Source organism: Macaca nemestrina, chromosome 6 (assembly GCF_043159975.1).
Source record: "Macaca nemestrina isolate mMacNem1 chromosome 6, mMacNem.hap1, whole genome shotgun sequence".
Taxonomy (NCBI): Eukaryota; Metazoa; Chordata; class Mammalia; order Primates; family Cercopithecidae; genus Macaca; species Macaca nemestrina.
The window spans coordinates 164099006-164113795 of NC_092130.1; the positions used below are offsets into that span (position 1 = coordinate 164099006).

General features: G+C 44.9%; 1 protein-coding gene across 2 annotated transcripts in view; it reads left to right on the forward strand.

The window, feature by feature from the left end:
• The window catches only part of LOC105492331 (myosin X), a 276819-nt gene that overhangs the window by 116571 nt on the left and 145458 nt on the right, over positions 1–14790 (forward strand). For both annotated transcript variants that reach the window (XM_071099081.1, XM_071099082.1), the window contains exon 3: positions 2809–2967. In XM_071099081.1, coding sequence (XP_070955182.1) covers positions 2809–2967 — 159 coding nt within the window. The remainder of the gene's footprint in view (positions 1–2808; positions 2968–14790) is intronic.

Here is a 14790-nt window from a genome sequence, read left to right on the forward strand (position 1 = left end):
TATAAGCATCTTATATAAAATATTAAGATATAAGGTATCTTAAGAAGATATAAGATCTTATATAGAGGGTGTTTTATATGTATAATATATAAGATGTTTTATATATGTAAAATACATATAAGATATATAATATATATTACATATAAGATGTTTTATGTATGTGTGAAATATACCGTACACATTATATGTAATATGTATAATGTGTATATTACATATATGTAAAATATAAAATAATTAGTGTCTATGTTTTGTAGTGTGTGAGTGTTATGTATGGTTATTTCCAGAAAGCAGAATATGTATCAATATAAATATAAGTAAAAATTCTAATACTCTAAATCTTCAAAATCTGGATTTCTCAGTATACGTAGAGTGACAGTTAGTAGAAGCTGTTTGTTTTCACGTTGAGAAGGACTTGCTGGTGGTGAGTTTGCAGGGGCTTGAGGGGGAGATAGTTGTGCTGGCTTCAGTGCCCTGTCTTCTTGCCTAGAAGAAAATTTGGGAAGGGAACTCGAGTTGTACTGGCAGGAGCCTTGAGCCAGCAGAGTGAGATGAGGCCTCAGGAGTGTGCCGGGAGCTGGCAGGTGACACGGGCCCTTCTTTATACCACTTGGTTGGCTGAGACTTGACCAGCAGGCAAGTTCTGTTTCTGCCCCATCCTGGTCGGCACTTTCTTTGGAAGACGCAAGTACCTGTCCGGTTGTAGCTCTTCTGAAAACGTGCCTGGATTGGCATCACGGGGATGTGGCGTGCTGGGGGAAGGCAGGGCGTTCTAGCTGTTTAACTTCTGGGAATTTCTAGGTTGCCCCAAGGCTGTTTCGACTGCAGCCTAAGTTTCTGTTTCTTAACTTGCATGGTGTTGATGACTTTAAACGAAGGGTCTATATGTTTCTTTACTCTTGAATGACCTTGTGGCTTCGTTAATACCTTGTTATTCTGGATGCGAAGCGCTTCTCCCCTGCTCCCTAGGTGGCCCCAGGCCTCTGCCAGCCCTGTGGGGCTCATGTAGCAGGGTTGGCCACCTTGCCATGAGATGGGGCCACCAGGACTGTCTCCTCTCCTGGTGGATGTCTGAGCCCAGGAAGCAGCTGGGGACAGTGGCTTTTCTTCATAAGAGATGGGTGGGTCCCAACCTTGGCCTTGCAGTTTCTCAGGACTGGCTTGACCAACTGTTGTGGTTCATGTGGCAGAAATGCTACTGCCGAAGTTGTAATTTTTCTCTAGCAGAGTGAAACATGCCATTTGTCATGGCTCATGAAAACCATTGGATTGGTACTTTTGCGTTTCTTAGTGTGTCATTCTGCTTTGCAATAACATGCCATTTGTTGCCATGTAGGCAGCCAGTCAGTATCTAAAAATAATCTCTCCAATAAAAACATTCCACACATATGATTGTAGAAAATTGTTTTGTGTGCAGACATGCACATGCTAGTGTGTGCGTGTCTGAAGGCTGAGCACTTTTCATGTTATTTATGTCTTTTTTAAAAAAAAAATCTCTTGATGTTTCTATTTTACTTTAAAGGAGGATTGTAATCCAAGTATTTAAAAACTACCAACTATAGTAAATGAGTAAATATGGAGTGGAACTCTGCAATCAAATGATTTTGTTATTGTTTGAGTTTGTAAAGCTGGTCAAGCTTTGGTCAACAGATGGAGCTTAATGTGAGGTGGTTAATCCTGAACCAAATCGCTTAGGACGAAGAGCACTGAGTAGACATTAGAAATCCATGCAAATTCAGCAATCTGACGGTACCAGAGTCACTTTATGTACATGCTACCACATGTCTATAGTGCTTATTGCTGTTTTTGGAATTTTAAAAAAGATAGGTTCTTGAGCAAACAAAAAAAACAATTTTATTTTAAATCAGACTGCATTTGTTCTGCCGAGAGAGTACACAAATGCTATATATTCTAGTTGAAAGGGAATATTGTCCAAGGAGATTTTCTAAATATTCCTGTGATAATACGTTACAGTCTTTGAGCAGATATATAGACTATTTAATCAATATGAATGTATATCATATTTAAAGTACTTAAATTAATACTTAAATGGAATAACTATTATAAAGCTTTGAAATTATATGATTCAATAGGAAACATTATATAGGGAAACCAAATTACTTTCTAAAACTTGGAAAGTGTCTTGTTACTGATTTATATCAAATGGAGAAATAATGCAGAGAAGTGAACTATAAGTTTATAATTTCTGTGACTCCCAAAAGATGTTCGTACTTGAACTAATATCTTTTAGGAATGTCTGATAGCACCGGTCAAAATAACTGCTTCTTTTAGAAATATATAGGTGACAGCTGGGCTCTGTGGCTCATGCCTGTAATCTTAGCACTTTGAGGGGCCAAGACAGGTGGATTGCTTGAGCCCAGGGGTTTGAGACCAGCCTGGGCAACATGACAAAACCCTGTATCTAAAAGAAAATGCAAAAATTAGCTGGCTGGTAGTGCACGCCTGTAGTCCCAGCTACTCGGGAGGCTGAGGTGGGAGGATCACTTGAGCCTCGGAGGTGGAGGCTGCATTGAGCTGTAATCATGCCACTGCACTCCAGCCTGGGTGACAGAATGAAATCATGCCTCAAAACAAAAAACATACACACACACACACACGTATACAGAGAGAGTGAGACAAATATATAGGTGACCTAAAATGAAAAAGATTTTTGCAATATATTTTTTTATTGTCCAATTTAGAATCTTTTTGCTGAAATTATACCGAGATTGTATTGTCAGTTTGGGACACTTGTATGAAAAATCACTTATTGCTGATAATGAAATAATTGAATTCCTCTCCCTCCCTCAGGTATTCACTTACAAGCAGAGCACAGTTACCCACCAGAAGGTGACTGCCATGCACCCCACGAACGAGGAGGGCGTGGATGACATGGCGTCCTTGACAGAGCTCCACGGCGGCTCCATCATGTATAACTTATTCCAGCGGTATAAGAGAAATCAAATATATGTAAGTTCCAATTGTAATTCCTTTAAAAAGATCCTCACGTTTGAGTGAATGCTTATTTTTCTTTTCAGGGAGTATTTCCTGCCTTTTGAGAACTCTTGTTAATCTAAGTAAAACTATGTTTGTTTGTTTGTTTGTTTGTTTGTTTTTTGAGATGGAGTCTCACTCTGTCATCCAGGCTGAAGTGCAGTGGCACAATCTCAGCTCACTGCAAGCTCTGCCTCCCGGGTTCACGCCATTCTCCTGCCTCAGCCTCCCGAGTAGCTGGGACTACAGGCGCCCGCCAACTCGCCCGGCTAATTTGTTTGTATTTTTAGTAGAGACGGGGTTTCACCGTGTTAGCCAGTATGGTCTCGATCTCCTGACCTTGTGATCCACCCGCCTCGGCCTCCCAAAGTGCTGGGATTACAGGCGTGAGCCACCGCACCCGGCCGTAAAACTGTGTTTTTAAGGGGTTTGCCAAATTAGAAACTTGGGTCAATAAATCATGTTTTCCTAGAGTTTATTGCCTAGATTTTGTTAGTGGGATTTACTTTCTGTGGAAGGGTCTTCTGCACATCGAGGTAGTTTGACCTTGCTTCTTGTGAATACGCTCTGTTGTATTCAGTTTCTAAGTGTTCTGCTACGGAAAGAAGTCACGGAGTTGTTAGACTGACCCAGGGAAAATGTTAACTTGTAGACATGAGTACTTGAACTCAAGCTGTCTTTTCTGGATTTTTCTCTTTCTGTGGATTTTCAATTATTTTTGTGGCTCTGGAGCCCACCCTAGGGTGATACTTGCATTCAAGGGAACCCAACCCATCTTTCTAAGTTATGGGATTCTTGTTTGCTATTTTGAATGGAGAAATACATAAAAAGTGGTCATGCACACTTTTCTCTCAACTTCTGTGAAATGTGACTCTACCTCTATTATGAAGTGATATTTAAAAATCACTTCTGTAATACATTTTTGACATTAAAGTACAGGTACTACATTATCTGTCAGGATCAGTTGACCTGCAGGTTTTCTCCCCTTTTCCATCTGCCTGTTTGCAAGTTTTTATAGGAAACTAAAGGCAACTGGTTATATATGTTTATTTCTCTTGTCCAGCTCAAATTTATATAATTTTTGAGCCAAAATAATAATACTTTAAAAACTCTTGATCTTTTAGTAATTTTTATTCTTTAGGAGTTACATTTCTCTTTGCCAGTATGGTTGTGATTATGATTAATAATAAATTAGCCTTTGCCAGGTGCGGTGGCTCACACCTGTAATCCCACCACCTTAGGAGGCCAAGGTGGGTGGATCACGAGGTCAGGAGTTTGTGACAAGCCTGACCAACGTGGTGAAATCCCATCTCTACTAAAAATACAAAAGCTAGCTGGGCGTGGTGGCGCTTGCCTGTAGTCCCAGCTACTCAGCAGGCTGAGGCAGGAGAATTGCTTGAACCTGGGAGGCAGAGGTTGCAATGAGCCAAGATCACACCACTGCACTCCAGCCTGGGCAACAGAGTGAAACTCCATCTCCAAATAAATAAATAAATAAATAAATAAATGAATAAATAAAATCAACCTTCAAATGGATAGTACATGCTAACTGAAACTCAAGGCATGCTTAATATTCAGGTTCTTCCAATTTATCTAACCTTAGACTGACAAAGGAGCTGGGAAAGAGAAAGAATTAGATATTTATGGGTTTACACTGCTAAATCTTCCTCAGTTTATAAAAAAAAAAAGAGTGTATTTGCCTTTCTTTTTTTTTTTACACTGTGAAAGTGTTTTTTTTGGTCAGATCAACCTAATGTTTGCCAAATGTTTTCAAACAACCCTGTCCAGAGAAATTCAATCATGCTGTAGTCCTCTGACTTGCTGAGCTAGCTTGTCCTCAGTCTTTAGATTAAAATATTTTCCATATGTTCAGAAAAGGTAATGTTTATACGTGTTGGTGTGAAAGTGGTGATGCATTCTGTGTTTTGCATGAGCCAACATAATGCGCGTTTATTTCTCTGTTCCCATCTCAAAAATCTCCTTGTCGATGACCAGGGAACTGCCTCTTTCCCATGGAATACCACTGCATAGGTATCCACATGACCACTGCACTGTGCATGCGTTGTTGTCAGTATTAAATATTTGACACTGTCGTGTAACTATTTGTTTACATGGCAGTTTCTTTGCTAGGTTTGTCAAGGACTTATTTTGTCTTCCTTGAGCCAAGGACACTGCCAGGCACCTGGTAGTTGTGCAATAAATGTTTATAAAATAAATGCCATTCGTATTACAAATAGTCTTGTAGTTGATAAAATGTGAACCTGGATTTTAAAATTTTTTATTGGTGTATGTCTCTTGTAGGTTGACTATACCTAATCCAAAAACCCCAAATCCAAAAAATGTTTCAAAATCTAAGACATTTTGCATGCTGATGTGATACTGAAAGGAAATGCTCATTGGGAATATTTGGGATTTTGAATTTAACTTAAATTATGCTTAACCAGTGCATAGTACGCAAATATTCCCAAATCCAAAAAATATTGAAATCCAGAACACTTTTTGTCCCAGGCATTTCACACAAGGGATGCTCAGTCTCTATTTTCAAACTCATACTTTGCTGTCGTTAGAGAAAAAACAAGTTTTTTTTTTTTGTAATGGTGTCTTGCTATGTTGCCCAGGCTAGACTCAAACTCCTGAGCTAAAGTAATCCTCCTGCCTTAGCCTCCTGAGTACCTAGGATTACAGGCACGTGCCAGCATGCCTACCTGGACACAAGTTGTTATTGTACATTTTCAATAGTCAAGAAAAAGTAAGTAAATTAGAAGGGAAAAAAAAAAAAAACTACACAAGGGGTTTACAAGGTAGACCCTTTTAAAAAGTTTTTTATTTGTTTTCTTCTTTTCATGATAATAATGTTAAACTTGATAGCTAAATTGCCCAATAAATACTATAAATAAGATCTTGGTCTTGGAATAAGGTCATTTTCTTCCTTTCTAAGGGGAAAGCCGCAGGATTTTTGTGCATCCAGTTTGCAGTTCAGTTCAGTTAATTATGCCATTGTAGACCTTCCATTTGAGGCTTGCAAAATTGTATATTATTCATAAAGCAGCCACCATGATTTTTAAAAATTATCGTTGAAGCCATTTATTGGTGATGCCAGCATCTGTTGGACTCTGCTTATATCGAGACAAGACCGCCACCTGTCAGAATAGCCACCGCTTCTCCACATGGGATCCTGGCTTGGAGCAGTGCCTGTCTATATCTTTAAAAGAGAAAAAAAATAAAACGACATGAATTGTTCCAGAGATGTTGCATTAGTTTTCCATTGCTGGATAACCAATTAACATAAGTGCACCAACTTAAAAGAACAAAGCTGCTTGCCCTCTTATGGTTCTTTAGTCGAAAGTCCCATAGGTCTCACAGCAGAAATCAAGGTGTCAGCAGGGCACATAGGTCTCACAGCAGAAATCAAGGTGTCAGCAGGGCCGCGTCTCTTTCCAGAAGCTCTAGGGGAAGATCCATTTCCTGTTCATTGTGGCTGTTGGCTGAATTCAGTTACTTGCAGTTGTAGGACTGAGTTCCTTGTTTTCTTGCTGACTGTCACCTGAGGGCTGTTCCCAGCTTCTAGAGGCCACCCACATTCCCTGGTTTCCTGATCTGTGGCTCCCTTTCTTCGGCTTCAGTGCCAGTAACCATGTGTTGCTTCCCTCTCGTGGCTTCAGATCTTTCCTCCTTCTCCTCCACTGTCTTCTTTCTCTCTTTCTGACTGCAGCCAAGAAAGGCTGCCCCAAAAGGCTGCCCCAGGCTGGGCGTGGTGGCTCAAGCCTGTAATCCCAGCACTTTGGGAGGCCGAGGCGGGCGGATCACGAAGTCAGGAGATTGAGACCATCCTGGCTAACACGGTGAAACCCCATCTCTACTAAAAAATAAAAAAAAAAACAACTAGACAGGCGAGGTAGTGGGCGCCTATAGTCCCAGCTACTCCGGAGGCTGAGGCAGGAGAATGGCGTAAACCCGGGAGGCGGAGCTTGCAGTGAGCCAAGATCCGGCCACCACACTCCAGCCTGGGCGACAGAGCGAGACTCTGTCTCAAAAAAAAAAGAAAGGCTGTCCCTTAGATTGGGCCTCCCTGGATGATCTCCCCATCTCAGGCTTCGTAATCACCTGTGCAGAACCCCTTTGCCATGTGACATTACCTAGTCGCAGGCTCTGGGATGAGTGTGGATGGATGTCTTTGTGGGAGGAGCCATTATTTTGCCCACCATAGGTGTCCTCCTTTTTTTTTTTTTTAAATTTATAAAACATTACTGTGTTGCACAGGCTGGTCTTGAACTCCTGGACTCAAGTGATCCTCCCGCCTGGGCATTCAAATGTGTCGGGATGACAGGCATGAGCCCCCGCATCCAGCCAGGTAGTCTCCTTTGAGTCATATCATTGAGGAGGGACTCCTGTGGCATTTTCCCCCTGCGGGTGTCTGGATGTTCCATTATTTGTTGACTTTCTGTTCTGAGCTGGCAGGTTCCATGGGTTGCTGGCTAGTGGCTCATCGCCAGGTAGAGAGGCTGCCATTCTTTGCTAAGGAGTTCTGTTAGCTTTTTCTCCTTGGGGACTGGTCTTTTTATCTGAGAACTTTGTCAGAAACCTGGAAAATATTTTTTCTTGTAGCTTTTGGCATCTTCTATTGAAGTGGGGTAGGAAGTGATAAAACAAAAAATAAAAGCACTCAGAATAGTCAAGTTAGAGTTGACTCCCCCTTTTCTTCACTAACCTCCTCTTTGGCTCTGTATTGATAGCTGAATCTTTCTGAACACCAGTTTTTAAAATTAACGTGTTTTCAAAGGTCAGATACCATAATCCCTCTAACAGGGATGTTTTAAAGTAAAAGAAGTGAAAGCTCTGGGAACTTTAACCTTTGTACCTGTCTCTCCATCTTAGCCATCCCATAGCAACAAGTGTTTAATTAGAAAGTTCCTGCCTTGAACTTGGCTCCATTTTAAGGGGGATTTGGAAGAAGTTTACAACATCATGCCTAGCCTCAAAGCTTGCAATTGAGTGGGGAGATAACACCAAGGCCAGCTCACAGCACATGGCCTTGGATAGCTGAAGGCCTGTCATTGAGGGTTATGTGAGGTTGACACAGGCTTGGGTTTGACTGTGCTTATGAAGCCCCTGAACCTTACCGCTGGGCCCTTTAGCTATTCCTGTGGGTGCATCCCTCTCCCACGCTTGTCCTTGAGGGGACAGAGGCCGTACCGAGTTTGATGCCAGTGTCCATAGGTCTGGACTGCATGGTTTAAGCTGCAGTGCCTGGATTGGAGCCGCTCTGCGCTAGCTGTAACTGCCTGTGCAGAAGCCCTGCCTTCTGTGCCCTGCTAGATTCTTTTCCTGGAACTCCCAGGCTCTTCCTGCCTGAGACTTCCCCTCGCCAACCTTATCCTTCCTCTGGCTGAGACTTCCCCTCGCCAACCTTATCCTTCCTCTGGCTGAGACTTCCCCTCGCCAACCTTATCCTTCCTCTGGCTGAGACTTCCCCTCGCCAACCTTATCCTTCCTCTGCCTGAGACTTCCCCTCGCCAACCTTATCCTTCCTCTGGCTGAGACTTCCCCTCGCCAACCTTATCCTTCCTCTGCCTGAGACTTCCCCTCGCCAACCTTATCCTTCCTCTGGCTGAGACTTCCCCTCGCCAACCTTATCCTTCCTCTGCCTGAGACTTCCCCTCGCCAACCTTATCCTTCCTCTGCCTGAGACTTCCCCTCGCCAACCTTATCCTTCCTCTGGCTGAGACTTCCCCTCGCCAACCTTATCCTTCCTCTGGCTGAGACTTCCCCTCGCCAACCTTATCCTTCCTCTGGCTGAGACTTCCCCTCGCCAACCTTATCCTTCCTCTGGCTGAGACTTCCCCTCGCCAACCTTATCCTTCCTCTGCCTGAGACTTCCCCTCGCCAACCTTATCCTTCCTCTGGCCACTTCAAGACTAGAGCCCTGCTCAGCTCCCAGTTCCCAGCCAGGGGCCCCATGTTTCTACCCTGAACCTCTTGGCTATGGGTTTGCCGCCTGGAGGGAAGGGGGTTGACTCTCTCCTGATTGCTCCCTTCCTTAGAAAGGGTCTGATGAGGGCCTAGACTTCTTCATCTCCTGCCACCGCCTGCTAAGACCTGGCGAGGACAAATACACACCCGCTAAGGAGAGGAAGAGCAGGGTGTGTGCTTGTGGTGCAGAGACATAACCTATGCGTGGCTCAGGAAGCCCTGTGGAGGTGGTGGTGGTGGTGATACTACAAAGGAATGAGATCAATCAGGATGGGGTAGAAAGGCTGGCATGTTGGCTCACGCCTGTAATCCCAGCCCTTTGGGAGGCTGAGGTGGGAGGATCGCTTGAGCCCATGAGTTCAAGACAAGCCTGGGCAATTTGGCGAAGTCCCGTCTCTACAAAAGATTGCAAAAATTAGCCGGCCATGGTGGCATGCCCTGTAGTCCCTTCTACTCAGGAAGCTGAGGTGGGAGGATCGCCTGAGCCGGGGAGGTTGAGGCAACAGTGAGCCGAGATGGTGTCACTGTACTCCAGCCTGGGCAACAGAGCAAGACCCTGTCTCAACAAAAGAGAGAGAGAGAAAAAAAGAATTGATGAGAAGGAAAGGCCAGTGAACACCATACATACATGAAGATGGGAGATGAGGGTGAGTTTGATGTGGCCTCACTGCAGCGGAGAAGGCTGCCTTTGCTCATGGAATCAGATACTTGCTGGGGAATGGGCGGAAATTAGGTGGGATGGGCAGCCTGGGGTTAGAAGCCTTAAACCATTGGTTCCCCACCTAGGATGATTCTGCCCTGGGGACATTTTGTAATATCCAAAAGACATTTTTGGTCTCATAGCTATGGTCAAGGGATGCTAATGGCATCTACCGAGTAGAGGCCAGGGATGCTGAGAAGCATACCGGAGTGCCTGGGGCAGCTCCAGAGTCATCTGGCCTAAGGTATCAGTGGTGCCAGAACATCCCTCCCCCACTTACAGCTCACCTGGAAAGTTTGGGGTTGGTGATACACAGACCGCACTATATTTGTTAAAGTTACCTTTTTTCTTTCTTCTCTTTTTGTTTTTTTGGGACGGAGTCTTGCTCTGTCACCCAGGCTGGAGTGCAGTGGCGCGATGTCGGCTCACTGCAACCTCCGCCTCTCGGGTTCAAGCAATTCTCCTGCCTCAGCCTCCTGAGTAGCTGGGATTATAGGCATCCACCATCACACCCGGCTAATTTTTGTATTTTTAGTAGAGACAGGGTTTCCCCATGTTGGCCAGGCTGGTCTCGAACTGACCTCAGGAGATCCGCCTGCCTTGGCCTCCCAAAGTGTTGGGATTACAGACGTGAGCCACTGCGCCTGGCCTTCATTTTGTTTTAGAGACAGGATCCCACTGTTACCCAGGCTGGAGTGCAATGGTGCGATCATAGTTCTTTGCGGTCTTGACCTCCCAGGCTCATGCGAACCTTTCACCTCAGCCTCTAGAGCAGCTGGGACTACAGGCATGCACCACCACGCCCAGCTAATTTTTAAATTTTTGTGAAGACTGGGATCTTGCTATGTTGTCCAGGCTCATGTTGAACTCTTGACCACAAGCCATCCTCCCACCTTGACCTCCCAGAGTGCTGGGATTTATAGGCAAGAGCCACTGCACCCAGCCTGTTTAAAGGTTTCTGAAGGGAGAATTTCTCTAAGAAACATTTCAGAAGATTTAAGAGGGAAGTGATATGGCTGAGACGAGAAAGGACAGATGGGCTGAGATCGTGTTGCAGTAATTCAGTGGGGGAGGGCTGAGGGTTTTAGACCAGGGTAGAGATGGGAGAAAAGTCATGGGGACTGTGGGGAGGGAGGTGAAGGAAGAGGCTGCATGTCATTGTCTCCCGGTCTTGTCAAGTGCTGTGGCTGTGAAAACGTGGCACTTACCGTCCTGGAAGCTCCTGAGCAGAGTGAGAACAAGTGTTTTTTAGGTGCCTGTCTTCTGTCTTCTGTGCTCTCTGGCCCCGGATCATCTCAAATTGTTAGGTACCCAGCATCTAAGCACAACGTTGACAAGAGCAGGAGAGGTTTCTGTTGTACGGAAGGCAGCTCAGTGGCCAGAGTGGAAGGGCTGCCAGGTTCCGAGGTGTGGCATGTTGTTTCCTGCTGAATGGAAGAGAAGCACATTTTCTTCATTACAGGGATTGTGGAGCTCTGGGTCAGTTGCGCGGAGGAGACGCCTCTCCCAGTCTCTAAGGAATGGCCCAAAACCACATCACGGGGTGAGCTGCAGGGAACTTCAGCGCTCGCCTGCAATTATGGTGTTGAGGCTGGCTCCAGAGGAAGCTCTTCCCTGTTCCACCCAGCCTTTCGGTTAGTTTGTTGGTCTTGCCGAACAAACAGCACAGAGATCAGAATCAAAGGAGCCAATTTTAAGAAGTGGGGCTCTTTCTAAAGATAAATGCTTCTGTAAGCACGAACTATGCTTCACAGCCGATGTATTTTTAGGTGTTTCAGAAATATCCTCCTTTGGTTAGGTGGCATTCCAGCCCGAATCTGCAAATGTGTTTGATGTTGCTTCTGAATTAACTTGAAGCCTGCATCTGTCAGGCAAAATGTGTTAGCAGGCATCAGCCAGTGAAAGACTGATTGATTTTAGCAGCCGGTTGAACCGAGTTCACCTGCAGGGAAGTCACAGCCTGCTTGCCATGGGAAGGCTGGGCATACCCTGCCGTGGAGTGGACTGTTTGCGAATCTTGCAAATTGAAATCTGTGTTTCTTTTTTTTTTTTTTGAGACGGAGTCTTGCTCTGTCGCCCAGGCTGGAGTGCAGTGGCCGGATCTCAGCTCACTGCAAGCTCCGCCTCCCGGATTTACGCCGTTCCCCTGCCTCAGCCTCCCGAGTAGCTGGGACTACAGGCGCCTGCTACCTCGCCCGTGCTAGTTTTTTTGTATTTTTTAGTAGAAACAGGGTTTCACCGTGTTAGCCAGGATGGTCTCGATCTCCTGACCTCATGATCCGCCCGTCTCGGCCTCTCAAAGTGCTGGGATTACAGGCTTGAGCCACCACGCCCGGCTGAAATCTGTGTTTCATTTTCTTGAGTTGAGTCTTTCCAAGGTAGACTTGGTTGGCTTGTTTCCATCCCTTTCCAAGGCTCGAGTCAAGTAATAGCGTGCCTGTCACGGAGGCAGCGTGGCCTGAAGGCCACGTGGTTGGTTGATTAGCACTGTCTTGGCATTGAGTGCTCTTGGGACAGATGAACACAGTGCAGTTTGTCGGGACTTTCTGGGTTTTTTTTTTTTGGCTTTTTTTTTTTTTCACATGAAATCAAGACTCGTAGCCAAAAGATGATTGTAACCATCTGTCTGACTATATGTATTTTAAAACTTTACCAAACATTTATGCTCTGGAGTGGCCACTTCCACATCAGCACATGAGAGTGGCAATTTGGAACTTGTTTTTTTGTGGATTTTTTGTTCTTCCTTCTCTCTCTTTGGGTTTAGATTCCTGTCAAAAGATTGCACGGGCGCGGTGGCTCATGCCTGTAATCCCAGCACTTTGGGAGGCCGAGGCAGGTGGATCACAAGGTCAGGAGTTTGAGAGCAGCCTGGCCAACATGGTGAAACCCCATCTCTACTAAAAATACAAAAATTAGCCGGGCATGGTGGCATGTGCCCGTAATCCCAGCCACTCAGCAGGCTGAGTCAGGAGACTCACTTGAACCTGGGAGGAGGAGGTTGCAGTGAGCCGAGATTGTGCCACTGCATTCCAGCCTATGCAATAGAGTGAGACTGTCTCAAAAATAATAATTAAAAAAAAGATAGATTCCTTTCAATCAGGAGAGAATTTTATTCAGAAATTCACTCAAGTGAAATGGAAATGCCAGCCTCTACATTGAAGACCTTGACTTCAGTTAACAACTTGTGTCTTGTGATGGTTTTCTTTTCAACAAACTTGAATGCTTCGTGATTTTGAAAAAATCATTTCTAAGTGTTTATTTTTTATTTTTATTTATTATTATTTAGACCTCACTCTTTCGCCCAGGCTTGAGTGTAGTGGTGCGATCATAGCTCACCACAGCCTCCAACTCCTGGGCTCAAGCAGTCCTACCTCAGCTTCCCAAGTAGTTGGGACTATGAGTGCACACCACCACACCCAGCTAATTTTTTGTATTTTTAAAATTTTTTGTAGAGATGGAGGCTTGTTGTGCTGCTCAGGCTGGTCTCAAATTTCTGGCCTCAAGCGATCCTCCCACCTGGGCTTCCTAAAAGTGCTGGGATTACAGGCATGAGTCACTATGCCTGGCTGAAATGTTTCTAATTGTTTAATTGGACAACATCAAACAATTTGGTTATATAGAAGGTAGTGGGCATAAAGCACTAGAAGACAGTGAAAACATGAATTTTATTTGGTGAATTGGTGGTGGAATCATGTGTCCTCAGCATATTGATGCTGATGCTGCCCTGCCTGGGTACCAGGCTCTGTGTTAGACTCCAAGGATGCAGAATGACTCTGGCTTACAGGAATGGCTTGTTGAAGATTGAGTAAATGAAAGGCACCTAATTGCTTAGTGAAGACAGACACAGGCAAACCATGAACAATAGCTCAGGGTGACAATGGGTGTGATAAAAATACTTACATGGGAACACAAAGGAGGAGGGTCACAATGAGGAGGGGGTGAGAGGATCAGAAAATGATTCCTCCCTGAGGTACTATTAATAGTTGGCCTGAGTTTTGAGCATATGTAGAGGAATTTGGCCAAGAAGGAGGGTGGCTGTCCTGGCGGCAGATCATCATGTGGAAAGACAGGAAATAGCGTGATGCGTTGTTATTTAATATCCAACGCAGGACATTCTAGATGCCAGAACAAAGGTTGCATGCTGCCGGCTGGCAGGGCGGTCGAGAGCAATGGCGGAAGGAACGGCTCTGTGCAACTCAGTGAGCTTGAACGGACTCATGAAAGCTGTCGGGGACAACTTCAACCATGCGTTTTGGGGAAGCGTCACTTGGCCACAGGGTGGTGGAGGAGAAAGGAGGGGCTTCCAGTCAGGAGGGGTTAGTGTGTGAGATACCAAGAGGTAGATGCTAAGTGTTTAACTGGGTTTGGGGGGCAAGTAAGCTGAATTTCTGTAGGATTACTGCATTACTCATTTGGGTAGGCTGTGGTGCCATTTGTCAAGTTGTAACTGTGTGAAGTAACAGGTGTTTGGGGGAGATTAGCCATGTGTGTTGAGTTTGAGCCAGTGGACCACTGAACATATGGATCTATAACTTACAGCTGAAGTTGCACTCAAGATAAAAATTTAGGAAGTAAGTCACTGCCATATTTAGCCGAGGTGTTTGAGAGAGAAGGAAAGGGGAGGGGGGATGGTGAGTACAAAATAAATCTGGATAATGGATCTCACTTCTTAACAATTCTTCCCTTTAGCTGCAATAGCATGGACTTTAAATAACCCATTTCCCCAGTGCATTTCAAATTGTATCTTCTACATCCAGCTTTTCAGGACTACATGACGAAAAGCACTGTGGTTTTATTTTCGTTAACAGTAGCGATGATACGTACCTCTGATTTATGTAGCGCATAGTGGTCGTGTGGGGTAACAGAGGATCCCTTGTTGTTACTGATCAGAATCTTCCAGTCCAGGGGGAGTGAAGCAGTGCCAGGGGAGGCGCTTCAGGGCTGCGGACTTGGTGTCTTCTGACTTGACCAAACCATGCTGTTTAGAGGAGTTATTTCTGCATTGGGATTGTGACATCCAACCTGGGTCCCTTGGTCTCTATGAGCACCCTGTATGAGGCCACTGAGTCACTGTAAGTTTTCTTAGTTCTACTTGATTTTTTTTTTTAGATGGAGTCTGGCTCTGTTGC